This window comes from Trachypithecus francoisi, unplaced genomic scaffold, assembly GCF_009764315.1.
Source record: "Trachypithecus francoisi isolate TF-2019V2 unplaced genomic scaffold, Tfra_2.0 Lachesis_group11, whole genome shotgun sequence".
NCBI classification, from domain to species: domain Eukaryota; kingdom Metazoa; phylum Chordata; class Mammalia; order Primates; family Cercopithecidae; genus Trachypithecus; species Trachypithecus francoisi.
The window spans coordinates 63,199,905-63,227,162 of record NW_022681456.1 but is presented as its reverse complement, the minus strand read 5'-3'; the positions used below and the strand labels follow the sequence as shown (position 1 = coordinate 63,227,162).

At 37.3% G+C, this 27,258-nt stretch overlaps 1 protein-coding gene across 2 annotated transcripts in view; it reads right to left on the bottom strand.

Annotated features, from left to right (window-relative positions):
- Nucleotides 1-27,258, bottom strand: part of PTPRR (protein tyrosine phosphatase receptor type R) — a 289,686-nt gene that overhangs the window by 123,224 nt on the left and 139,204 nt on the right. For both annotated transcript variants that reach the window (XR_004439734.1, XM_033221272.1), the window contains exons 3-5: nucleotides 14,998-15,111; nucleotides 11,905-12,060; nucleotides 4,621-4,731 (exon numbers count right to left, since the gene is read on the bottom strand). Coding sequence is in view for 1 of the 2 variants with exons in the window: in XM_033221272.1 (XP_033077163.1) it covers nucleotides 4,621-4,731; nucleotides 11,905-12,060; nucleotides 14,998-15,111 (381 nt within the window). In the remaining variant the exon portion in view is untranslated. The remainder of the gene's footprint in view (nucleotides 1-4,620; nucleotides 4,732-11,904; nucleotides 12,061-14,997; nucleotides 15,112-27,258) is intronic.

Here is a 27,258-nt window from a genome sequence, read left to right as displayed (position 1 = left end):
CCGAGGGATTATATATAACAAATGAGAAAATTATGTCCACCTTTGACATATATTTATTACCTGATGTTAAGGCTATAGCAGGTAGTTCAATGTAGCATTTCTTGCTGCAGCTACCAGACTACAACTAGAGAAACTCTTTCCCTCCCATATGGATGACTTTCCTGTGGGTCTAACATGCCAGTGCTTTTATTGATCCAAATGACTATTTTCATGTGATTTCTAAAACTGCTTTCCAGAAGCAATCTGGCCTGTAGACATCTCTAGCTACATTTCATAAATGCCTTTGTACTTGTCAATAAACCTGTAAGGACATTTGAATGTCTAATTTAGATGATAGATGGTGTTCTTTCTATTATTTGTTCAAGTTTGAGAACTAATTCTTCTTAGTAATAAGTTTCTTTCATCTAAAACAGACTGAATGGATTGGAAGTTGCCCACATATTTTTTCTTGGAAAACTGTATTTTTCTATTTGTCGCTCCACCCACTGTACATTCACATTTGTGAGGTGCTAAATAAGTCACATATTTGAAAATGTCATGCCTGTCTAATTTTATGCCTGGCAACATTTTTTTTTTTGTATTTTAAGGAAAGTAAACAATATGCCACTTTTCAAAAATTTTGCCAAGTCTTATGTTGTTGTTACATAGCACATACAACCTTCCATTACAGCAGTTTACCTATATAATTTTATAATAAAACCCACACTTTTCGCTTCTATGGCATGTAGGAAGGCCAATGCAAATGGAAGCACTTGGTTTTTCATAAATATAATCACTGCCGGGGAAAAATTTTGAGTTATATCTTTCCTTTCCAACAAAACTATGGGAAACAGAGTTGGAATACAGGTGTTTCAGAATCACAAAAATGATAGTACAAGTCTCACTTGAGAAATGCACGTGGAACACTTACTTTAAATCAAGCTTATTATCAAAATAATTTGAACACTTAGAAAGATGAGCTTGTTTTAGACAATCACTTTGACATGTCCCTAAATATGAACTCTTGACTCCTCTGTGGTAAGTTACATCAGATAAACTTGGCTTCATGCTAATCCTATTAGGTAGTACCTCTTTTCTTGTGAATATGAACTTCCTGTCTGTGTGCTGCCGGTTCCTCTGTTACTTTTCAGAATTTGTTTTTATTTATATATTTTTCAGAGACAGAGAATCTGTAGCCCAGGCTGGAGTAAAGTGGCATGAGCATAGCTCACTGTAACCTCAAACTCCTGGGCTCAAGTGCTCCTCCCTTCTCAGTCTCCTCAGTAGCTGAGACTACAGGCACGTGCCATCAGCCTGGATAATTTTTTAAACCATTTTTTTTTTAATAAAGACAAGGTCTCACTGTGTTTCCCAAGCTAGTTTTAGACCCCTGGGCTTACGCAATCCCTCTGCCTCTCCCTCCCAAGTGCTGGGATTACAGGCGTAAGCCACTGCACTTGGTCCCCCTGTTACTTTTAAAAGTGACTCCTTCAAATTAAAATTTGAGATAGTGTTTGAAATCCATCTAATTATTTCTTTCATTTGTTTAAGAACTATCTGAACACACTCATCTCCATTGCCAACATGTCCCTCTCCCAGGAAATGAGAACATTTCCACAGAGGCAGGGAAGCCAAATAACCTAGGAGTCATCCTTAATTTTACTCCCGTTGCTGAGAATTGGGACACAGCAAGTTTTGTCGGTTCTACTTTCAAATAGATCTCAATCCTTCAACTTCTCTCCGTCCCCACACCACCCACCCCTGTTCTATGCCACCAGCATCTTCCTCATCGGGATATTGCAGAAGCTTCCAGAAAGATCCTCCTCCTTCCACAATTCACCCCATCCTCTGTCCACCACTTTCTTCCAGAAGAAAATGTGATCTTTTAAACACACACAGCAGATCACATCAAGGCTCTGCCTAAAACATTCTTCCCCTCGAGCCTGAACAGGCTAAGCTTATTCTAATTGCACCCACTGTACCCTCTGCCTGGGGGTCCTTTACTCACATATTCACCCGTAGGTCGCAAACATCTCAGGTTGCTCTGCTCCACTCACTCATTATTATGGTCTTGTCTTCATAGCACTTATCACTATTTGATTTTTTAAATTAATATACTATTTTTTAGAGCAGTTTTCGGTTTACAGAAAAACTGAGCAGAAAACACCATGTTCTCACATACCCCTCTTCCCTACCTCTTCATTTTCCCCTGTTATTAACACCTTGCATTGATGTGATTCATTTGTTGCAACCGATGAACCAATATTGATGTATTATTATTAACTAAAGTCCATAGTGTAGGTAGTGTAGATTAGGGCTCACTCTTCATACATTGTACAGGTTTTGACAAATTCATAATGTCATGTATTCATCATTACAGAATATAGAATAGTTTCATTGCCCTAAAAGCTGCTGTCCTCCACCTAATCGTTCCCTTTCTCTGAAATCTCTGTCAACCACTGATATTTTCACTATCTCTATAGGCTTGACTTTTCCTGAATGTCATATAGTTGGAATCACATAGCACGTTCACCATTTGATTTTTTAAAAATTAACTTAATTATTTTCTATGTCTCCCTCTAGGGTAAAGACTTGAAGAAAACAGGGATCTTATCTGTCTTGTTTTCTCCTTTGCCCACAGCACCAGCAACAAATAGGCCCACAGAGAATATTCTGCAGGAATCTGTTGATTGCATGAATAATGAATCCACCTGCTAACCCAATAGACAGCAATCACCTATACTTCTGAAATGCTCCTTTCTTGATTTGTTCTAATAACGTTGGAGCCAACTTCCCTAAGTTTCTGACTTTTACATTGATGTTTTGCAAATTTTGGGAAAGGAAGAGTCATCCTCTGGCCCCAAGTAGTTGAGGGTGTGACTACTATAGGTCCTTTTGCCACGAGACCAACATAGGCATTTATCTAGTTACATCGGATGCATGAGCATGTCCTGAGTTAGAAATGCAGAATCTGAAGCACATTCTATATGGTAATAGCAGACCCTGCTCTGTTTCTGCTGCCCTTTAGTACTCAAAGGCTGGACATGAATCTGCTTTCCCACTTCCCTCCTGTTATCCTTGCCTTCGCTCTTCTGAATCACATCCATTGATCCCCTGAATATTTTCCACTTTTATCACTTTCAATTCCTTTCTATTCTCCCCCTCCTCTTATCCTTTCTCATCTGCAAAGCAGAAAAACACCCTAATTGTGACTGACAAGAGAGGGAACAGCACTTGAGATTTCCCATATGAAGGAAAGAAGAACCACGTATATTAAAATGCAATTAACCATAGCAAGGAACTACATCTTTCAAAACAGAGATGCCCAGAAGACTATGCCATAATTTCCCAAAACCTCAAACTTTCTCTCTTTAAAATCCTTTCCTCTTAATCTCTACCATGTGAATATAAAAATCAGTTTTTTTTTTTTTTTTTTACTCAGTTCTAAATTATTCTTTTGTTTATTGAGCCACAATTCTTAGAATTTTTTTTTTTTTTCTTAATGCTTGACAGGAGCTACCTCTGAATTCATTATGATGGAAGATTTAGGGTACTTTTGTTACTTCACATATTTTAAACTCTACAAAACATGCCCATCTTCACTCTAAGACCGTGCTTGTTTTATATCCTCTAAGTTGAGCCCATGCAGCCTCTGTCTTTCCAGACTGAGCCTCAATCTTTCTAACAATAACCCCTTCCCAGTAGGGGGAGCAGAAATAAACAAAAACCAATAAAACACTTAGCAACATTGTTGATTGTGGAGAGAAATAAGTAACATAATGACTTTTGGGGGGCACTTAAAAACTAAGGAAGAAGTGTTTATTTAAATGTGCAAAATTAAAAAGAACATAGCTCACAGGGAAAAAGGACATTAAAACCTATTTGTAAACTCTAAATATTATACTAGATCTTGAAATTTTCAAAAGAGTAGAAAAATCTTATTCTCTCCTAAAGATACCGTTAATTCATTCAGTGCCAAATAGTACTGCTTAATTTAGTGGGTTGTTTATTTTGGGTTCTATTTTTAAGATTAGAAATATGCTTTTAAAGGCTACACCTTATTGCTTACAGAGCTATTCCAGCATATACATCTATACTTTTGTACTATTTATCCACCTTAAAAATGAATTAGTAGTCTAACTAACTTAGCCTTTGAGGGTATAATCATCTCCTTTTCATAGAATGCTTCCAAGGCCTTTTAAAAATAAGGAAATCAACCATTCCTTAGGGAGTAATCTTGTCTCAAAGACATATTTCTTTTTAATTTTGTTCCTGAGTTCCATAAAGATGATATAAAAGGAGAAATAAAGTAAGCCCAAAGTGTGCCCGTGAGACTTCACTGACTTTGGGAGGGCTTCAGTGACCTCAGTAAATCACTTTGTAAAGCTTCGTTCTGAGTTGATCAAGTTACTAAAAACTGCATTGCAATTACAGCCTTCTTATTCAGGTCAGCATCCTTAATTCCATAAGCCCTCCTTTAGCAATCGCTCTAATGTCAGATATGAAATATTCCTAATCTAACAGGATCACAGTCTTGCTTCTGCTCCGAAGCATTTTAACATTCATTTGAATGGCAATGTACCCACTAATATTAAGCAGTGGGCTCAGCAAAGAAGAAAATATACAAAGAAGCAAACTTACCATCAAACACGTTACTATAATAACAAAGATGCTGAGAAAAATGACAACAGCATAAAATCCTTCTTTGCTCCAGATTTTGTCCGCTTCATGCTGCCCTTGTAAAACATTTTTCTTTAAAAGCAAAACAGAAAGTCCGACGTTAAATGAGAGCTTGAGAAAACTGGCGTTCTTATCAGACACTAAACATATTTTTAGCCTTATTCCATTCAGTGTAGTGCAACACACCTACACCCCCCGCTGCCAGAGCTGCTTCTCAAACTGATCTAAGACAACAGACTGCTATCCTTATATATCGAGAGATTATTTAGTCTCCTACACAGGAGCAAGTGTGCCTGACATGGCATCCGCAGGTCCCAGGCTTTCTAAATATCCCTCAGCGTCTCTCTTGGAAACTACCTGGTTCATAGGTAAGAGAGGTCTGTTCTTTTCTGTGTGGAGGAAGTTGTTTCTTAAGATTTCCTTACTCTGTTTTAAGTCCCCTCCCACAACATCAGCACCCTGGATTACGTGCTGTACTACCGTTCTTTACTTTTAAACAAAAGTGAAAGAAGTGCAAACAAAAGCTTGTGGTGCATTAATAGATACAGCAACAATGCCAGGATTATTTCCTCCTTTTCTTTCTTCTAATCACACCTTTTGTTTTTAAATGGAGTCTATGCTGTCAAAACCTGACTAAAATATCATCTCAACAATATATATTGTTAGAATATCACATACTTTTCTAAAGTAATAGGGAACATTAAAAAGTTCTGAATTATTGGCAGTAAAAGCTAAAACATACAGGTTTATTTTTATTTGTATCATTTTTGTTCCACTTTGGGGGTAGAAGGGCAGAGAAGCATGAATAAAGTGTGTGTGACTCTATTACTTTTATTTCTTTTTTTTTTTAAAGAAGCACATTGACTAAAATTCAATCTTAGAATAAAATTAAATTATATAATTTAGTGACAGTATAGATTTACAGTTAATGAAGCTAACTTGAAACCAAATAGTCCATGATGAGGAAAACCACAGAAAGGCTAAATCAAGTCAAATGCTTTAACTCATCTAAAAGTCCATTTTGTTGAAGGTTGCCTTTTTATTCCCTTTAGTGAGAGTACATATCTGTCCTTGGATATTGTTTCCAGTGATTAAGAAGGCCTTGAGTAAAACATGCCTTGTAGGTGTCTGAACTTTGAAATCATTGCTAATTTATTTTTAAGGCTTTTAAAAAATAAAATATATCCAACATTTATAAATCAGACAAAAAAATTTACCTTGAAAAATATTTTATGGGAACTTTCATTCTGGAATGCAAGTGTGTTTTGGTGGGAAGATAAGCAAGGCTGAACAGAGAAGATTTTTGAGTTCAATTGTGATTACAAAAATTATTTGGAGAAAGCCTTTATTAATTGCTAAAGTAATCAGGATTCTATTTCCCTTACTTGTAAAACATTGATGTGCTCACTAATTATAATGTAAATAGTATCTGGCCTACTTTTTAAGACATAAATAGATGCATAGATACAAGAAATGATTTAGACATGTATGTTAAAGATATATAAATGATAAATCGATGGAGAATCTGAAAACACTTCATTGATAAAATGATTAGAAACCAAGTATCCTGCTGCAAAAAAACTTTAGATTCAACTGACAAATTTTCTTTCACCTCTGATGTTAGCCGTATCTTTTTTTTTTTTTTTTTTGTAATGTCTCTATAAGCATAGCTGGAAACTAATAGAAAAGAAAACTCTTGCAGAAATCAGGTATAAATATGGAAATGAATTTTTTACGGGCAACAAAATAGCATCCATTGTTTGCTATAAAAGCAAACTAGTTAAGCCTTCAAGTAGGCAGCATAAATTTGTCAAATTTAAGTATAAGGAGTTGAGCTTAAGCCCATGTAAAATTTGGATAAAAAGGGGTGGTTAGGTGGGTGGAAAGAGATTTTGTGTTCCTAACCTGATTGGGTTCATTTTTTTTTTCTTGCTGTAGTTCTACAACTCCTAGAATATCAACATGTTCCTGTCTGCTTAAGACAAACCTGTTTTGTTTTCTTTTCTAACTGAAGCAGTAATGATGAAAGAATTAACTCCCACCCTCCCATTCCCCACTCCCAGTTAGCAAGACACATGTTTTAAACTCCTAGAACTTAGTCACTGCACTTTCTTGGTAAATAGATCTCTTTCTGAGTCATGCTACTCCTGCTGAACACTACTATATTTGTACAGAGATCTAAAAAACTTGATAAGGGCAGGGTAATAAATAGAAAAGTTTGTAGTTAAGAGCTCACAAATCAAGACTATAATTTACAAGAATCTTCAATCTAACCTTTGTATAGGGTTAACCTCATGATTTTTATATTTTGTCAGGGGGCCGAGGGTTGAATAATGCAGAGGCTCTGTTGCTGGGTCAAGCCAATGCCACTATATCATCTTTGTGTTTTATTATTTCATAGCTACATTGCTTTGCCCTTTAACTTAGTTGCAGTGAAAGAAGCTGATAGGTTTTATTATTTAAAAATTTGGGCAGTTTTCTGTACAGTTAACAATGACTTCTCTATATCCTGTTTAATAATTTGATGCACTATAGCTCATTCTTCTTTCTTTCTTTTGTCCTTTCTTTCTCTCTTTTTAAATATTTTAATCAATTCTGATCTCAGATGTGGAAGGAGATCCCAAATGCTAGGAAAGATGATTCAGAGATACAGAGAATCTAGGAGATACACCTCTTTAAGAGAGAGGAAGCTCACAGAATAAGAATGAAGTGTAAGCGTTACAAAGTATCTGGTTAATTTGATTGACTTGGCAGATAAATGAGATGTATCCTATAACAATATGGCTTTGTTGGATAATGCCAAGCTTCCACTGTACTGTGCACAATGTGAGCAATTGTTCTGAATGGTCGAATACAGGTTAATATTGATTGTGTGGCTCCTCAGCACTGTTTGGCTAGGTCTATACTAATTAAGACTAGAGTACCTGCTAGTGTTCCTAGTTTGAAGGAATAATCATTAAACTCATACATTATTGTTTAGATTTATATGTAATGGCTTTTTTTTTCTTTGTAAATATTTCATGGAGGTATCAGTCGGCACATTGGACTTTTATTTAAAGAAGGTCACTTTCTCCTTTGAAATATGAGATTTGGAAACTGGAGTAATTTGCAATTGAACAACAACAAAATTCCTGAATGATTTTTAAAAATGTCAAGGTATCAGTCGGCACATTGGACTTTTATTTAAAGAAGTCACTTTCTCCTTTGAAATATAAGATTTGGAAACTGGAGTAATTTGCAATTGAACAACAACAAAATTCCTGAGTGATTTTTCAAAATGTCAATACAGAGCTTACTGTTTTAATAGGTATTTAATTCATTTTGTAAAAACATTTAATTTCATTTTCCTGGGATTTTACTTATTAGGCAAGAGGAGGTCTAGTTTTATCTGTATGAGTGCCTATAATGTTCTAGATATCATATATAAATATATAAAAGAAATAATGTCTTTTCCTTTAAGAAACAGATTACAAATGAAAACAGATGACTAAATAAAAACAGTTTTCTAGTTGGTATTTTTTTTGTTTCTCAAGAGTCATTTTCAATTTAAAAAATCAAGCATATGAAAAAACAACAAAAGCCATATCCTTCCATGAAAGTAATTAATGTAAGTTTAGAAATAGATGCTTTGAGACACCCTTCATGATGTTCTATAATTCATGCAAAGGACGAAAAGCCAAAATACCAATGATCCTTTTTTTCTGTTAATGAATATGCTGCCATAGTATGTTATAATTTTAAGAACGAAATGTGAAAAAAATGTTGAGGCATAAGTTGTTATAAAACACTAACCACAGAAAACATGAATAAAGATATAAGAAAACTCACAGAATAGCATTCACCAGTTTTATAAGAAAACTCACAGAATAGCATTCACCAGTTTTGTAAGAAAACTCACAGAATAGCATTCACCAGTTTGATAAGAAAACTCACAGAATAGCATTCACCAGTTTTAAGCAACTATCAATCAATATTTTTGCAGAGCTCCTTTAGGTTGTATTTATGCCAAGCGCCTCCCCACTGGGGTGCCTGCTTACTACAGACAGCTTTTCCCTGTTTCTGCATTTAGAGATTCTGGCCAAAGGTCAAAGGGTAATAATGCCTGGCCCCTTCTAGGAGTGCTCAAACAAAAGGTTCAAACAATCCCTCTGTCCTTCATGATATGCTCCTTATATCCGATTTGAATACTTCCTCATCTTCTGTAATGCATATTTTTCTAAATTCTAGATTTCTAGATTCCAACAATTTTATGAGAAACTATGACATTTATCATCAAATACGCTTTCATTATTCAAGTGTAGTCTATTGTGAGCTATTAGCTCTGTGAGAGGCCATTAAGCTAAGTATCCCACCTTCACTGGACTGGGGTATATTGGAGGATGCCCAGGTACTTGCTTTAAGCCAGCTCTTTTTGCATGGGGAGCTTCTTTTGGTTTGCAAATCTGAGTGACTCAATAAGTTGCTCTCTTCTTAAAGCCTTCAGAATGGCTTTTAAACTCAGAATAAAGCAACAGGGAAGGCTGTTTATATGATTCTCTAAAAGCTTATGGGAGGCAGGATACATTTATTCAACGGTCTTTCTAAAATTTAAAAGAATTATCCTAAGCAAGATGTGTACCAGTCAGTCTGTGAAGGGCCTGGACTGTGGGAATGGGGTTTGGCTTTGTGCACAAGCAGAACTGCTTCAGATTCAGACGTGGGCAGGGCTGGGAGGAGCCCGGTGGTTCACCTCCTGCTGATCCTCTCCTCTGGCCTCTCCTAAGCATAAGGCGGTCTCTTCTCCAAGGCTCCCATGGCACAGTGTAGTAACTTTATTTATAGTACTATATTCTTCTTATCTGTTTGTGTCATATTTGCCCTATTAGTGCATACATTCATTGAGAACAAGCATCATTTATTTATTTGTTTGTTTTCTTATGTGTGTATTTTTCTGGCTTTAGATATTAGCTAGCACAGTACTTGGCTATTTGTTGTTGTTGCTGTCTGTTTGTTTGTTTTGGGACAGGGTCTTGCTCTGTCACCCAGGCTGGAGTGCAGTGGCCTCATCATAGCTCATTATAACCTTAAACTCCTGGGCTCAGGTGATCCTCCTGCCTCAGCCTCCCAAGTAGCTGGGACCACAGTTACACACCACCATGCCCAGCTAATTTTTAATTTTTTTTTTTTTTTGTAAAGTCAGAGTCTTGCTATGTTGCTCAGGTTGGTCTCAAACTCCTGGCCTCAACCAATCTTCTAGCCTTGACCTCCCAAAGTGCTGGGATTACAGGCTTGAGCCACTGCACCCAGCATGACTATTTGTTGATTCAGTTTTGCTGTTTGTCCATTGCATGCCAGGCACTAAATGAAGGCAACGAAGAAACAGATCAAATGACATGTCACAAACACTCAAAAAACCCACAGTGTAGAGATGAGCCTAAAGACTAATATGGGATAAGGAGTTTTTGTTTTAAGCTTGATGGGAACACAGGGTAAGAAGCATCTTTGTCTGTGGAGGCATAAGGTACACAGTAGACTGATTTTAAGAAAGAGGTATGTAGATGAGTCAATATATACGAAAGCATGGAGGAAGGAGAGAGTATGATGTATCACAGATCTATCAAGTTTAGAATTGCCGAAACGTAAACTAGGAAAGTGCTGTTCAACAATTATAAAGCCCAGCATACAAAGGACCATATACCATATTAAGAAATCTATACTTCATTCCATAGTATTTTGAATGCCAAAGAAGAATCATGAAATTAGGAGGGCATGGCCAAATTTATGTTGAGAAAGATTACTTTGGTGGCAGGAAAGAAACCACATTGGGTGTGTTGGGAAAGAGAAGAGAGAGAGGTGCAAAACCAAATGCAAGAAGACCAGTTGGGGGTGGTTGTGACAGTCATGGTTCAATGATGACATATATTCTCATTGTGCCAATTCATCCTGCATTCAAATTACATTTGTCTGCTACCTAGTCTGTGTGAGAATTTCCATATATACTTTAAAAATTCAATCCATATTTCAAGTTTATAAGTGCTATACCCATGTTGGATTTGAAGAAATCCAAACATTCTTCCCTGAGGCTCAGGGAGGTTGACACCATGCAAAGGCAGACAACCTCACAGAAATTAAATGGTCTGCCCATGGTCCACGCACATTTTACGTGTGGCTTTGGGATACAAACTCCATCTGGGCTCAAGTGATCCTGCTGCTTCAGCCTCCCCAGTAGTTAAGATTACAAACATAAGCCACCATGTCCACCCAGAGCTTTTTATACCACACCTGTGATACTAAAATGAGATGCAGTGTGATTTACTGTAAAGGCAAATAGATTAGGGATCAAGATATCTAGATTTTGGCCTGGGAAGGTATTTAAGACCAGCCTGGGCAACATAGCAAGACCCTGCCTCTGAGAGAGAGAGAGAGAGAGAGAGAGAGAGAGAGAGAGAGATATCTTAGATGGTGCTTTATGCCTCTCTTGTTCTGTCACCTTGAGAGAGTCACTTAATTTCTATGGGCCATACTTTCTGTATCTACAAGGTGTTACACATATTCCCTCCAGTCTAATTTCATGGTTCTATGAATAATTGAATTATACATATTTAGGATGATGATCCTTCCAGTAAGTTTGTTAGAGCGGGATGGAGTAAAAGAATTGGAAAGGAAATTAAATCCATTCAGGAGTGAGATGGTGGAGGTGGTAGAGGAAATTTTTTAAAAGTGAAAAATTGGGAAAATACTATGAAGAAACATCTATAGTTCTTAAGACTTCAGTTCTTAAGAAACTATAGTTTCTTCAGCAAAAGAAAAATCACATTTCAAATTACTTTCAAATTTATGGGAAAAGGTGAATGTCTGGTGACCATTTTGACAATGAAGACAATAAGGAGGGGTGCACCTGTAGAGAAAGAAAGATTTAAATGTATTTTTGTTTTTTTGACATATCAGTTTCAAGTGATCAATTGACAAACACATCTAAATCTTCTTTCTTCTAGAAAATTTACTGGATAAGTCAAAATAAGTTATAAGGCCACAAAATTTTGAAGAAGAAAAATGCCAAAAAGTGAAACTTTAATATGAAAATGCATTTCCTTAAGAAGTAAACACATACAATGTAAAGATCAGAGAATTCTGACACTCAGGGAAATTTTTATTATCAAATAACATACAACAAACAACTTTCATCTCAAAGCCTCTTGGGGTTGAATTACCATAGCATGCTAACTGTTCACATTTTTAAATGAAATGTTTCATGCAGCAACCTACCTCAGGAGAGACTTCTGTAATTCCAAACTGGGATAAACTTTGATGCAAAACATTGATATTAAGTGAACGAAGAACTTCCTCAGAGGGCAGAGCATCAGAAATCCCTGTTTTTCGGTTTATGGGAGACACAAACAGTTCAATACTGTTCTTCTTTCCCTAATAAAAGCAGAATATTTGTATTTGTTATAGACATTTTAAACAATTTTGAATAATATTTTAACCTTTCCTTTAGAAACATTAAAGGAAGTCAGAATTCTAGAATCCTAAAAGTCTTTGTGGAGATTACATTTATTAGTTATTCTCTGGTAGACTTAATATTACCAGTTCAAAGTCTAAAATCTTCAAATAGCTTTCTTGCAATTAGTTGTCCCTCACCTGCAAGATTTGTAATTTTATATGTCATTGCATGCTGATTCATTTACCATTCTATATTGTAGTTTTTTTGATGTAGATTGTTCAGATGTTCCCTGAGTAATTAAAGAAGCATTTTAAAATCAAATGAATTAAATAAAATCTGATGTAATAGTAAAATTACATATTAGACATCACCACTCTCTCTATTACTTTTATAACTTGTGTTAATGTGAAGGCTTGGCCAGCTGAAGAAGATGGTGCCAGATGAACTTTGAAATCCTTTTCCTGATTCTGTTCTTCACCTCAAATATATCACACATTTAAAACTGGTCATTTGGTAGAAATGGGTATCTTGTGTAGTGATGTCATGATACTTTTCCTATTAGCATTACCTCATTAGCTGAAATGGAGTCAGAGAATTTCTTACCATAAATGTCTGATATTCTACACACACACACACACACACAGCAGATAAAAATGACATGGCCATTGATAATATTATCTTTACAACTTACGCAACACACTAATAGAAGGAAATTATTGTTAGCTTTCTTTCTGACACATGGAGCGCTCTCATGCTGGAAAGTTTTCTTTTAATGTGCGAATTTTAGCTGGGTATAAAATGAAGTATCAGTTTACTACTAGCAAGCCAGTAAAAGTTTTTTCATGTTTGCAGAGAACAACAGACAATAACTAAATACTGATGTGAAACATGTTTATAACAATTTAAATAGTTTGTGACCTAATAACTACAGTAGGTACAGAGCACTTGAGTTGTGCGTAACATGCTTCTATTTACCTTAAATCTCTTATCTCATTTATTGCTCAAAACACCCCTAAGCGATGGGTATTATGATTATCTCTATTTTACAAATAAAACGTAAGTAGCTTGGCCACATTCACACAGATGGAATATGACCACACTGGAAATGAAGTATGGTTTTATCTGTCTCCAAAACACATGCTGTTAATCATCATGCTTTGCTATCTCAGGTATTGTAACTCTAGGTATTATAATAAGTACTTTTAACTATGCTACTAACATTCTCTGAGGATATGATAAGCATATCCCTTCCTCAGTCTGGCAAATCCCTCCTTCATCCCCGCAAACAGCTATTATGCTCATTAAACCTAATATGTATAAAAGTATATCTAAGATATCTATATCATCTCTATATATATCTTAGCAAAATATATGTGCACAGGTTGATGCATATATATTTTTATATGTATATATACAAAAAATCTAGATCTAGATCCAAAACTTTTTTTTTTTTTTTTTTGAGATGGAGTTTCACTTTTGTTGACCAGGCTGGAATGCATCTCTGCTCACTGCAACCTCCACTTCCTGGGTTCAAGTGATTCTCCTGCCTCAGCTTCCTGAGTAGCTGGGATTACAGGCACCTGCCGCCATGCCTGGCAAATTTTTGGCATTTTTAGTAGTAGAGATGGGGTTTCACCATTTTGGCCAGGCTGGTCTTGAACTCCTAACCTCCAGTGATCCACCCTCCTGGTCTCCCAAAGTTCTGGGATTACAGGTGTGAGCCACGGGGTAACTTTCACTCATTCAGGGGAATGTTGTATTTCTTCTTCTTGGTACGAGGTAAAACTTTTTAAAAGCTTGTTTACTTGTAGAACATTATTGATTCACAGGATACAAGTTTTTATGAAGAAATGAAACAACTCACTCTCCACACACAGAAAAACTAAAAAGAAACATAAACCCCAAACCAAAACAAAAAGCAAATTCCCTCCATCGTGAATGCAGATTGATGCAGTAGAAAGCCGAGCTCCGTGCAGCAGAAGCACAGCAATTTAAGGCCGGGGGAACATGGAGTCCTTGCTTGGACTCCCATTGCAGTGGACATTAAGAACAATTTAAAACCTGCACAGTGATCCCAAAGTCCCTTTTCACATAAAACTAAGGTGACTAGCTTTTTACAAAGAGACAGTCATCTGATCTGAATTGCTTTTTTTTGGGCCTTTGCTCATGCCCATTTTCCAGTGCAGATGGGAACATGTAGTTGTATGATATCCAGGTTCCCAAACACCAAGGAAAGAGAAGAAATAATGGATGTGGGTGATTGACAGACAGGCCTCGACTGTGTACTATACAACAGATCCTTTGGGTTGACTTTTTTTTTTTACCCACTCAGATGCCCATTCAAGTTTTCTCTTGGTTTTCCTGGACTACCAATTCCTGCATTCCATCTGGGCTGCAGTCCTCAGGGTCAGTTCTTCTTTATTCTTTATTTAAAATGCCTGCCTTCTGCACTCAGTGTCCATTGTTCTATTGATATACTTGAAAGGGTTTTAACAAATGATGTCTGGAAACTGCCTTACCTGATATAGAAGCTTCCACTCTAATGGAGAATATTTTCAGAGTAGTGCCAGTTGGTAAGGCAAGTGTTTTGGACCCTTTCGTACTTACCACAGGACCTAGCCTTGAACTATGACAGAGTTAACAAACCTCCATTATAAAGGGCCAGATGATAAACAGTTTAGGCTTCATGAGCCAATCTTTTGTAACTACTGAACTCTATCACCGTAACATAAAAGTCACCATGGGCAATGGGTAGATGAGTGGATATGGCTTGTTTCATACAATTTTATTTGCAAAAACATGATGTGCCAGATTTGGCTCATGAGCCATACAACTATAGCACAAGCCCTTTAGTGATTAAAAAAACCACACACACACAGCTTGAATTTTGGAAATGCGAAATGTGGGTATCTTACAATGAGGCGATTGATATGCACTTGCTGGGGTAAGAGTCCTAAAGCTGCAGCCACTCCTTGGCGGAAGATCCGAAGCAAGGTTATGTTCAGTTTGTTTACATCCATTTGCAGTGTCTGGAAAATAAGGACAAAAATAAATCCAAATTATAGTATTAATAAGTCTTTGGTTCAGGACATTCAGTTCTTGACTGATGACTGACCACAGTTTCTGTGACTCTGCTAAGTTTACAATAATAATGCTTTATTGCATTTTTGATAGAAATAAAATTATAGGAACATTGCATGTGAAATTTTAAATAGTATTAGTTAAAAAGATATATACACCATGGAACATTATGCGGCCATAAAAAGAATGAAATCATGTCCTTTGCAGCAACATGGCTGCAGCCAGAGGCCATTATCCCAAGCGAAGTAATGCAGAAACAGGAAACCAAATATTGCATGTTCTCACTTGTAAGTGCGAGCTGAACACTGAATACCCATAGACATAAAGATGAGAGCAACGGACACTGGAGACTGTTAAAGGAGAGAGGGAGGGAAGGGGGTGAGGGACTGCCTAGCATGTGCTGTGCTCACTGCCTGGGTGATGGGATCATCTGCACCCTAAACCTCAGTGTTATGATACAGTGTTCCCATGTGGCAAGCCTGCACATGTACCCCCGAATCTAAAATAAAAGTTGATTTTTTAAAAAAAAAGATGGTATATTATATAATAATGCAATTTGTCTAGCTATAATAAAAAGCACAAATGAATGGTCAATTCATAAAGAATTTCATTGAAATGTGCCTTGAATAATTTTGCTTTAGTTTAGTTCCAGATGACAGAATGGAATCTGTGGCCAAGTGTATTTCAGTTATCCATCTTCAATTTGTGTTCATACAAGTCACAGAGAGAAAGATGCTGTGTAAGTTCCATAAGGCCTGTCTTGGCAGTTTCTATACATAGTGATTTGCCGCCAGTGCAAGGCAAAAAAATGAGGTGCAAGAATACATTTTCAAACTCTGGTAAAAATGCCAGTGGTACTGATGATTTGATCTAAGATAAGCAATTCTTATTTAGTTGTTTGGGCAAACACTCAACTTTCAGGTTTGCTTAGGAAAAAATCTAAATATTAAAAAATTCCTAAAATACAAATCAAATTATGATAATGACATCATAATTATAATAGTAATAAGAACCTTCAATGAAGCCCCAGCATGATTACTACACTGAAATCATGAAGTAGTTTACTGTATATATTTGCAAAAATGCCTCATTAGTCATTTGAGAGATAGTTAAGGTAGGGAAACCAAATCTTTATGCATTTCTTTTATTCTTATAATACTTAATTCACTAATTTGAACATAGTAGGCTATCAATAACTGTTGAATGGCTGCAATATCACCTGTTCTGTAAAGTTAGGGATCCTTGTGAGTACACACTTCTCTAATAATGAGATTGGTTTCCATGTGCAATCTCCTATAGAGTAGGAACTCTTTAGGGGAACTTTCCTTAGCTTGCTTTAAAAAGAGTTTAATACTGTTTCAAGGATTTATAATCTCATAAGGAAATACCATAATATATCCTCTATTTTATACCTGCAAGTAGGTAATAAATAAGGGATTGGAAGCTGGATTAAATGTTCAGTGCTATAGGAATCAGACAGAATTTGGGAGGTCAAAAGAGGTATAGGGTTCCCAGTCAAGATGATGGGCCCAGCTAAAGCTCCAGCCTGCATTTCCACCTTACGGTCTCTCAATGCTTGCATGGAGGCAGGGGCCCTAAGGTTTGGTTAATTTAGGTACCTGGAACTGGACTCCTTGTGAAAAATTAAGATCCAGAAAACGGCAGAATCATTGAAAAAGTCTACCTAAGAGAGCCCAATCATAGGCAACAATTTGCTTCTGGGGAGGAGAAATAAGAATGATGTTGGAGTATATAGAAAGCTATGTCAAACACAATCAGTAACACTTTAACATTTTTTCAAATTTATTTTTTTTTTACGCTTAAAGCAACAGAAATTTCTTGTCTTGTCGTACTAGAGGCTAGAAGTCTGAATCAAAGTGTCAGCGGGGCCATGTTCCCTCTTAAATTTGTAGGGGAGAATCCTTCCTTGCTTCTTCTAGCTTCTGGTGTTTGCCAGCAATCCTTGGGATTCCTTGGTTTACAGATATATCACTCTAATCTTTGCATCTGTCATCACTTGGCTCTCTTCTCCCTGTGTCTTCACATCATCTTCCCTCTGAGTCTCTGTGTCCAAATTTTCCCTTTTTATAAGGGCCTTGTTATAATGGATTAGGAGCCCTCCCTACTCCAGTAAGACCTCATGTTAACTTTTGTTATACCTACAACAACCTTATTTCCAAATAAGGTCACATTCTTAGGTACTGGAAGGCTAGAACTTCAACATATGAATTCTGGGGTGGTGGTGAGGTAGGATGCAATTCCACCTTTAACAAGGAAAAAGTCAGAATTCTGAGGAAAGAAGTTGCTAATTTGTAGCCAGATAATTGACCAAGAACTTTAGTAATTTTGCACGTTTTCTTTTAGGCTCTGAGTCAATACAAGCAGGAAGTTCAGCTGGTTCCCTGGGTGTTCATTCCTAGTTGGAGAGCTGTTTGGGAGGCTGGGAAGGTCCATCAGAAGCATAATTCTATTCCAGAGGTGGCTTGGCAGATGGAACATATCATGGATAAAGGCAGTGGTAAAGTCTTGATGAGGCAAAGAAAGAGGTAGATGAATCCAGACACAATTTGAAATAGACCTTTCTATTCCAGATTCACTTCTCAGCATGTCACAGAAAGCAATTCCTACTAGATCTGAGGAAAGTGACTTCTCTCTCAACAGAATGTTACCTACTTCCAGAGAGTAATAATTTTTTATTAAATAAAAAGCATCTAATGGTACCCAAGTGTTTGCTACATTATTTTCTGTTTTTTTAATAGCCTAAATATGTATCCAATATATAACAGAATATTTTAATGCAGAAAGTAAGACTTGAAGCCAGCCTTAAAGGACAAGTAGGATTTGGAAATGCAGTGATGAGGAAAACAGCAGTATACTGTTAAACACAATAGATGCATCGACCTGGCATACCTGGGAGACTAGAAAAACTCAGTCCACCTGGTCATCCTGAGAAATAGAGGCTTCCTTTCATCCGTGGCCTGTGTTCATCTCTGCCAGACTGCAGAAGCTGCCATTAAAGATGAGACACTGTATTGGAGACTCTGTCTACTACCCTTCCCTTGCAAGGTCAAAGATGGATTCCTAAGTTTTCTCAAATGGTGATGTGTAACCTCTGTCTCACCAGCAGTGTTTGTTAGGCAGGCTGAGCTGGCACACAGTGTGCCTGAATCCCCAGAGGCAGGATTTGGAGCCAACTGTCTATGCTGGGAACTCACAAGTCCCCTCAAGGGGGTTGTGTACACACCGGAGAACTCAATTCCCAAGGCCATGATTAACTTGAGGCTTGTAACTGTGGAAACAGTATTAAAGTCTCAGACTGAAATGGTAAACGGGAAGTGAAATGGGCACTAAACGATTTAAAAATCACTGAAAAAAGGCAACTTTGCAAAAATATAAAAGCTGTACATTTGAAACAGAAATTTAGACTACCCAACTGTAGTGAAGAAGTGAGTTGAATTAGTTGAAATTGAAATCATCTGGTTCATTGCATCAAAACATTTGAATGATTTTCCTCAGTTCTCTGCTTGCCTGCGAAAAGTTGCATTGATTTTGTAGAGCATGCAGATTTCTGACTATTCCCCATAAAAATAGTGATGCTAAAATATACTACAGACACATATCTATGTATTTGAAGGCCTAATATGTGCCAGGCATTACATATGAGTGCCATTTGAGAAAAAGAAAGGATTCTAGACAAAAATGAGAATTTTATTTTAGACAAAATAAAAAATATATGACTTTATATAGTTAGAAGATATATGCTACCTCCTTCTCTCTGGATAGATGCTAGAAATGCACAGCCTCTCCTCATCCTATTATGTGAAATCGTAACAAGTATGACAGGATATACATTTTCACAGCACTAACAAAGCAACAGCTTTCAAGTTGCTGTACAACATTCTGCGATATATTTTTTTTTATTATTTTAATTTTTATTTATTTATTTATTTATTTTGAGACAGAGTCTCGCTCTGTAGCCCAGGCTGGAGTGCAGTGGCCGGATCTCAGCTCACTGCAAGCTCCGCCTCCCGGATTTATGCCATTCTCCTGCCTCAGCCTCCGAGTAGCTGGGACTACAGGGGCCCGCCACCTCGCCCGGCTAGTTTTTTGTATTTTTTTTAGTAGAGACGGGGTTTCACCGTGTTAGCCAGGATGGTTTCGATCTCCTGACCTCGTGATCCGCCCGTCTCGGCCTCCCAAAGTGCTGGGATTACAGGCTTGAGCCACCGCGCCCGGCCATATTTTTGTTTGGATTCTAAACCTGTTTGGTCATTTCTAACATTTAATGTAAAAATGATTTAAGATTTTAATTTCAAAGAGATTAAAATATTCTTTCCAAATGCAAATGGTAAGCCACTTTACAACAGTAAATAATTTCAAATAGTTACTACATAAGAACAATTGAGTATTTTTATTGTTATTACAAATATATAAACACACAGAAAAAAATTTAACATACAAAACTCAAAGACTTCCAATTCTACCTATATTTAAATATAACCAGGCCTCTGTCTTGTTAGATTCCTTTGTCAGTTCCCCACTACTGTTCCCCTCCACAAAGGAAATACTACTTTATGACAAGACTTTCTTTGTTTGGTCCCCAGACTGTCCACCAAAGTAGTTAAAGCCTATGGGCCTTAGGTACAAATCGAGGTGATTGGATTGACGAAATGTAGCACTTTTAGGTACCAGCATTATGTTTGAATTATAAGTATGTGGTTGGCTTTTAGCTATTTACTTTTTAAAGGACAATTGAATCATTTTTGCCTGGCAGGGCGGCAGTTAGTCCCCTCCTGAAGTTATTAGGCAGCCTGGTCTTTCATTTGGTCACACCCAGTAAGAGTCATGACCACACCCAGTGGTCCAGTTAGGGGTCAAAGGCCAGATGTCCATCTCTCTTCCTAAGAGATGCCTCAAGGCTCCTTAGAGAAGTGCTGTCTCAATTCCCAACAGCCACAAAAGGACCCAGCTTCCTTGAGGACCAAAGCTTGCTAGAAGAAATCCACCCACTTCTTTCTAACTCTAATGTGCCCCTCAACCCTGTTTTTTTTTTTTTTTTTTTAACCTGGAATCTTTAACTCCATTCTTGGCCAAGGAGTTGGAATGGCAAGAGATTTCCAGGAATAAAAGCAAATGTTCTCTGTTTATGCCTTTGAACTGAATAGAGGACCCTGACCTGTCACAGACATTTTATACTTTCACCCTTTCCTTTTTCACAGTTCTCTGCATTTGTCCTCTGCTATTAGTCACAGGCTAATTATTTTTATTTCTATATTACACATTTCCACCTTTCTCAGGGTCTTACACCTGCTTCCCTCTTCCTAAACGTCCCACTTACACTTCAAACTTAACATTACTCAGACTGAACTTACCTTTCTCCTTCTTCCTATCCACAATCAAATTTCCTACACTCACTTAATGGAAATGAGCTATCATATTTGGTTACCATCCCGACTCTTCCTTCCTTATTCTTCACACCACCACCACCATGATATCCAATAGTCAAGTTCTGTCTGTTCTACCTGCTAAATATTCCTTGAATGTTGAACCCATATTCTCTTTATCTATATTTCCATCATTTTAGTTCAGATCATCATCATGACTAACTGGACTATTTGACTAGAATCCTAATGGGTTGCCAGTTTTCTGTGGTCTCTAATTAATTCCCCATATGGACATCATAGTTATCTGTGTAAAATGCTATCCCAAACAGGCTACTATTCTGTTCAAAATACTCTGAGATAATCTCATTTTCTAATGAATGATCTTTAACTCCTCCATTCACCAAATTTTCCCTGTCCTTCCAGTCTTAACGTCTTACACCTTTCCACCACACACGTCATACTCCAGGCATCCCTAAGGTTTATTAAACACGCCACGACCTTTTCACATTGTCAGTGTACACGGGGATCAGTGCTAGGGGCTCTTCCTTCTCCTTGGAGACTCAGTCTTTTTGCTACCTGGAATCTTTAGCTCCAGGTAGAAGAGTTAATGATTCCAATTCAAGATTCATGGTTGGCAAAGACCATTCTGTCAGCCTTCCCTGACTTCCCCTTCCTTTGTTATTCGTTTCAGTTCTCCAATAGTACTGTGTTGGACTTTAGGATTTGTTTACATTTTCATAATAAAAATATCATGCTTACTACAACAAAATTTAAGGTACAGATAGATATATGGTAAAAAGTGAAAATATGATTCCCCTTCCTAACCCTTCATCCTAATCCCCAGAAATAACCCTGCTAACCATTTCTTGTGTATACTTCCAAATATTTTTGTATGTGTACATGGTATAAAACTATATGTATATTATCATACATAATATATATTACTATTAAATACAAATAGGATTGAACCATACATTTTGTTCCACAACTTTTTTCATTAATATATCTGAGATACAGTTCTATATTTATAATATATACCATCATCAAATATCATGCTTTGATTCTCATCTAATAATTTCTTATTTTTAAGATTAGTTTTATTCCACTCATTTCTGTTATTTCAACAGATTTAGATGTGTTTTATTACCTTGTTTTTTTGTTTTTATTCTTCCTTAGTTTTCTGTCTTTTGCTATATTTTCTGTTTTTTAGTTGTTATTCTACTTTTTTCTTCCCATGTCTATATTTATAACATAAAATAAGGCATGAAAATATATTTAAACCATTATTTCTTGATTTATAAAATTTAGGAAGTCTTTATTAACTTCTGCCATGAAAAATGAGAAAATATACCACTCTTCCCACCAATTCTCATAACCTTCCAGTTTTTGTAATTATATTATTTCTTTTTTTTTTTTTTTTTTTTTTGAGGCGGAGTCTCGCTCTGTCGCCCGGACTGGAGTGCAGTGGCCGGATCTCAGCTCACTGCAAGCTCCGTCTCCCAGGTTTACGCCATTCTCCTGCCTCAGCCTCCCGAGTAGCTGGGACTACAGGCGCCCGCCACCTCGCCCGGCTCGTTTTTGTATTTTTAGTAGAGACGGGGTTTCACCGTGTTAGCCAGGATGGTCTCGATCTCCTGACCTCGTGATCCGCCCGTCTCGGCCTCCCAAAGTGCTGGGATTACAGGCTGAGCCACCGCGCCCGGCCAATTATATTATTTCTATATTGTTATGTCTAATGATATTGACATTATATTCTGTGTATTAGAGACTACCCAGAATTCTCCATGATCAATATAAGTGAAAGTAAAGTGATACTTTCAGTCTTAGGCAGTTAACAATGAGGATACCTTCTCCACCCTCTCTCTCTCTCTTCCTTCTGTCTACAAGCTGGATGGGTGCAGGGTCACCCTAAAACTGCATTAAAAACGGTGGAACTACACAAAGGAAGACATCTAAGTCCCCAGATCACTGCATGGATCAGAGGGTCCCAATCAGAAACCCACATTAAATAGTGACCTGAGTGAAAAGCAGACTTTTATTGTGTTAAGCCACTAAGATATGGACATGTGTTAGTACTGCTTATGCCAATAAATATGTGCTGAAACCATAATTTCTACAGTTCTATAGCGATAGTTGCGTATTCAAATGGATTCAATGCTCATGACCAGTCTTTTATTTTTAGAAGGATGCCACCATTCTCGAATTCCATATTTTGATTTATCTGTTTTTCAGCTGGGTTTCATATCAAATCGCTTCTTTCAAGTGAGGCTCATGAGTGCTCTATTTCCTGAGGCGTTATATGTTTGTGAATATATTTATGGTGCTTTTAACAGTAAATAACAGCTTGGCTGGATATTAAACCCCTGATTCAATCTTTATTTCTGTTTTTTTTCTCTTTGAACTCTGCTGCTATTTTCCAATGCCTTCTGGCACTGAGAGTTGCTGTGAAAAATACTCTGGCCTGAGGCTAGTCTGTCTTGTAGCTCACTTGCCTTTCCTGTCCCTCGTCTCATAGAAATCTTATCTTTAAAGTTAGAAAACTTCACCAGGATATTTCTTTGGGTTGATAGTGCCTATAATGTGGTATGCCCTTATAGTCGACAGATTCTAGAGCCTATTTCAGTAATATTTTCTATTATACATTTGAATGATTTTTCATCTAAACCTTTTGGTCTCATCTTCAAAGACACTATGCAATTATATATTCTTCGTGTTTCTATCTCAGCACATTATTTTATGCACTTATTTTCTCTATATTCTTTGTCTTTCTATCTCAGCACATTTTATGTGCTTAGTTTCTCTAAACGCTTGTATGTTTTTATTCAGCTAAAATTCTTTCAAGTCTGCACTCTATGTCCTTATATTTTTTTCAGCAGAATCTTTCCTATTTCTTTTGTTTTAAATGTGATTTCAATTTCTCTAATTTTTTTTTTTTTTACTACAGTCATTTATCTTCTGAATCCTGACAATTTATTCTTTGTGACTGTTGTAGACAAGATATGGACTGTCTTGATTGTATCCGACGGGAGATGACACAAAACTTGTGTTTATGGTTTCTTGGTCTTTTGCATTCATTTTTGTTTTTGTTTGCTTTTTAGACGGAGTTTTCACTCTTGTTGCCTAGGCTGAAGTGCAGTGGCGCAATCTCAGCTCACTGCAACCTCCACCTCCCAGGTTCAAGTGATTCTTCTGCCTCAGCCTCCTGAGTAGCTAGGATTACAGGCATGTGCCACCACACCCAGCTAATTTTTTTTTTTTTTGTATTTTTAGTAGAGACAGGGTTTCACTACATTGGCCAGGCTGGTCTCGAACTCCTGACCTCAGGTGATCCGCCCACCTTGGTCTCCCAAAGTGCTGAGTGTACAGGTGTGAGCCACCATGCCCGACCCTCCATTCATTTTTAAGTCTCTTTTTTTTCTTTCAGGAGTTCAGCTTCTGTTTCTCTCAAAATCCTGCAATAACTTTCTATCCTGTTTAGAGTTAAATTCCATCATGTGGGCTCACAAGGCCCTGCTTTATCTGACTCCTAGTGGCTGTGAGCTTCATCTCATAGACCTTTTTCAAGCCACTCGGTCCTTTTTCCAGTTCCTATGCTCATTTTCCCCTTATGGGCTTGGCGTGCACCTGCCTGCTGCCTGGGGAAGTGTTCACCATTACTGGGTGGGGGCTCCTTCTGGTTGTTCAGCTCTGTCTTAACATCACTTCCTCAGAGAGGCCTTCCCAGCCTGACCACTCTCTATTAGATCACCCTTCTTTCTTTTCCTCATAGCATTTAATACTAGCTGACAGTTTCTTGTTTACTTTAGTGTATAATCTTACTTTACAAAAATCTGGGCTCCATTGGTGCAGGGCCTTGTTAGTCTAGTTCTCTGCTGTCTCCTCAAGACCCGAAACAGTGCCTGGCACACAGTAGGTATTTAATAAATCCTTGTGAGATGAAGGGACACATGAATCATGATAACCAACACTGTAGTTATCAAGTGAAAGAATCTGAGTTATATGATAGGCTTGGAAGGGGTAACAAACCCAGGCCTCATGCTTGAGGAAGGTATGTTCAATTTAGTTTACCTGTAATACTGAATCATTAAAAAACACAAATTTAGCACAATTTGTATTTGATTTAGAATTAACATGTCTCTGACACTTTGACTACGATAACATTTAAGAGGGAGCAAAGTCAAAAGTTAGTCTCATCAACTTTTTGAAACTCACTTTTTTTTCTTTTTCTTTTCTTTTTTTTTTTTTGAGACGGAGTCTCGCTCTGTCACCCAGGCTGGAGTGCAGTGGTGCAATCTTGGCTCATTGCAAACTCCGCCTCCTGGGTTCAAGTAATTTTCCTGCCTCAGCCTCCCAAGTAGCTGGGACTGCAGGCGCCCACCATTACACCCAGCTAATTTTTGTATTTTTAGTTGAGACAGGGTTTCACCATGTTGGCCAGGATGGTCTTGATGTCTTGACCTCATGATCCACCTGCCTTGGCCTCCCACAGTGCTGGGATTACAGGCATAAGCCACCGTGCCCAGCTGAAACTCACTTTTAGTAGGCAATATCAATATATATTTTATGCTATATTGATTGTACACTAAATTCAAATGTATCCAGTGTTAGTGCCCATTTCTTGCTAATTTGAGTTTTAAAATTTACCTAATTATATAAGTTAATGCATATGATAGAACATTTAGAAAACATAACGAATTAGAAAAGAGAAATAAGTATTATTTATTTTGGGATAATCATGTATCCCATCACCCTGGGATAAGGTTGTGGTATTTTTAGTGTTAGTTTTTTTTTTTCTTCTGATACATAGGTTATATCATATAATGTATATATGTATATATACATATACCCACATATATCATACAAATATTTATCCATTTTCATGTGATGCTATAGCTACTACATTTCTATGACTTTCCACTTTCCATTATATTGGGAGGAAACACTTTATTACCCAGTCCTGATGTTTTATTCTGTGTGGTAGCAGTTTTAATATAATAATATTCCTGGATTCTTCCTCTTGTCAGTATCCCTAGGAGAGGGAAAGTGACTTGTGTAACTGGTGCATTTGGAATAAGATAGTGGGGCATGTGTAGCTCTGTGCTTTCCTTTAGGGTTCTGCCTGCCTGTAAAGACCGTATAATCTGGTCTGTTCTTTGCAAATGGTAAAGTAAGCCCCAAAGCCATTGTCCCCGTAGGGGAGTGCTGCGGTTTACCATTGCTGCCTGTGACTGGTGAGAAAATTTGCTTGAAGGAGATGCAGTCATAAAAGAATATCACTTTCATACTTTGAAGTCACAAATTCAGCAGCTCTGTCAGCAATAGAATTGACATTTTGATCTCCGTAAGCCCAATTCCTCCGTCTTTTTCAGGCAGGAGAGAGAGCTGTTATGTCTTGGTCCACTAAAATACCAATACATAGCACCAAAAAGTCAGGCAAAAAAAATGGGCTCTACAACTTTACAACTTTTCTTGCTAGGTGGCCTTATTTCAGCACAGATATCTATGCTTGTAGACAGGTCAGAGAAACATCATGGTAAATGGTGTTATGGAAGTCAGGAGTAGAGAGTTTCCAAAAGAGGTTTCTCAACAGAGCCAGATACTGCTGGAGGTTAAGGAAAATGTGAAAAGAAAAAGGCTGTCTGATGTGTTAATGAGTAGGTAATAGGAAGCCTTTAAGTCCTGATTCTCAAAATGTGATTCAAGGTGTATCGGGAGGCCATGTGATCCTCACTGCAACTCACATGAAAAGTGCAAGTTCCTTGTGCAGCCATATAGGTGCATTCTACACAACTGCAGACTTTTTTATGCCAAAGGATTATTGAGTGAGTTAAGGGTTGGTACAATTTGGTCCTAGTAAACTAAAGTTAGTATGTTGTTAGTATATTGACCCTTTTAAGAGGTGAAGGAGTGAGGTATAATGAAGAAATAAGCAGGACACCCGGACCAATTTTGGTCAGAACAAAAGGGTAAAGATAGGATGGGAAACAGAGAGAATACATTTTTTCCCCATAGTTTTAAATAACTATGACCTTTATACTACAGCAATAGTGTCTTAGATGACTTACTCTTCCTTCTTAAGCTCCTTATATTACTGATGAGCTATCCCTTTTAACACATGAAATAACAATACTAACAGTATTGGTAAGAATAATACGTTGAGACATTTCATAAACAGTTGCAATACCAACTTCATGAGTTTTTCATATCTTTGCTCAGTTGTTATGATCAATTGATAAGCTAATTAAAACAATTCACAAAAGAGCTAAATGGGTATTGATAGAGAGTGAGAAAAGATACCTAAATTTCTTGTTTATAAAGGGTAAGACCTTGTGGACAAGGACAATATTCAGGAGCTTCTTGAATTTTGTGCTCACACATTCAAAAGTGCTTGCCTGTTTTCTAAACTGCTAGGGAGCCTGAGCACAGCTTAACAAAATAAATGTGTTTGTGTGTTCAGATGTCGCAGGTAGGTGAGCAAATACCAATCAAAAACTGCCACAGTATCAAATAATAGTTAAGATAGGGGTGAGTAAGGCAGACTTGGGTTCAAACCTGGGTTGAGTGGCCTTGGTCAAATTTCTTCTCAGTAGAAGTAAATGAGGCTCACTTTCTTCACCTGACACATGCATCCCTTTCATAGTCTTTAATGTGGACCCTACATGAGCTATTGATAGGGGATCTTTGGGGTGTCGATTTTCTGGCCAGAAACCT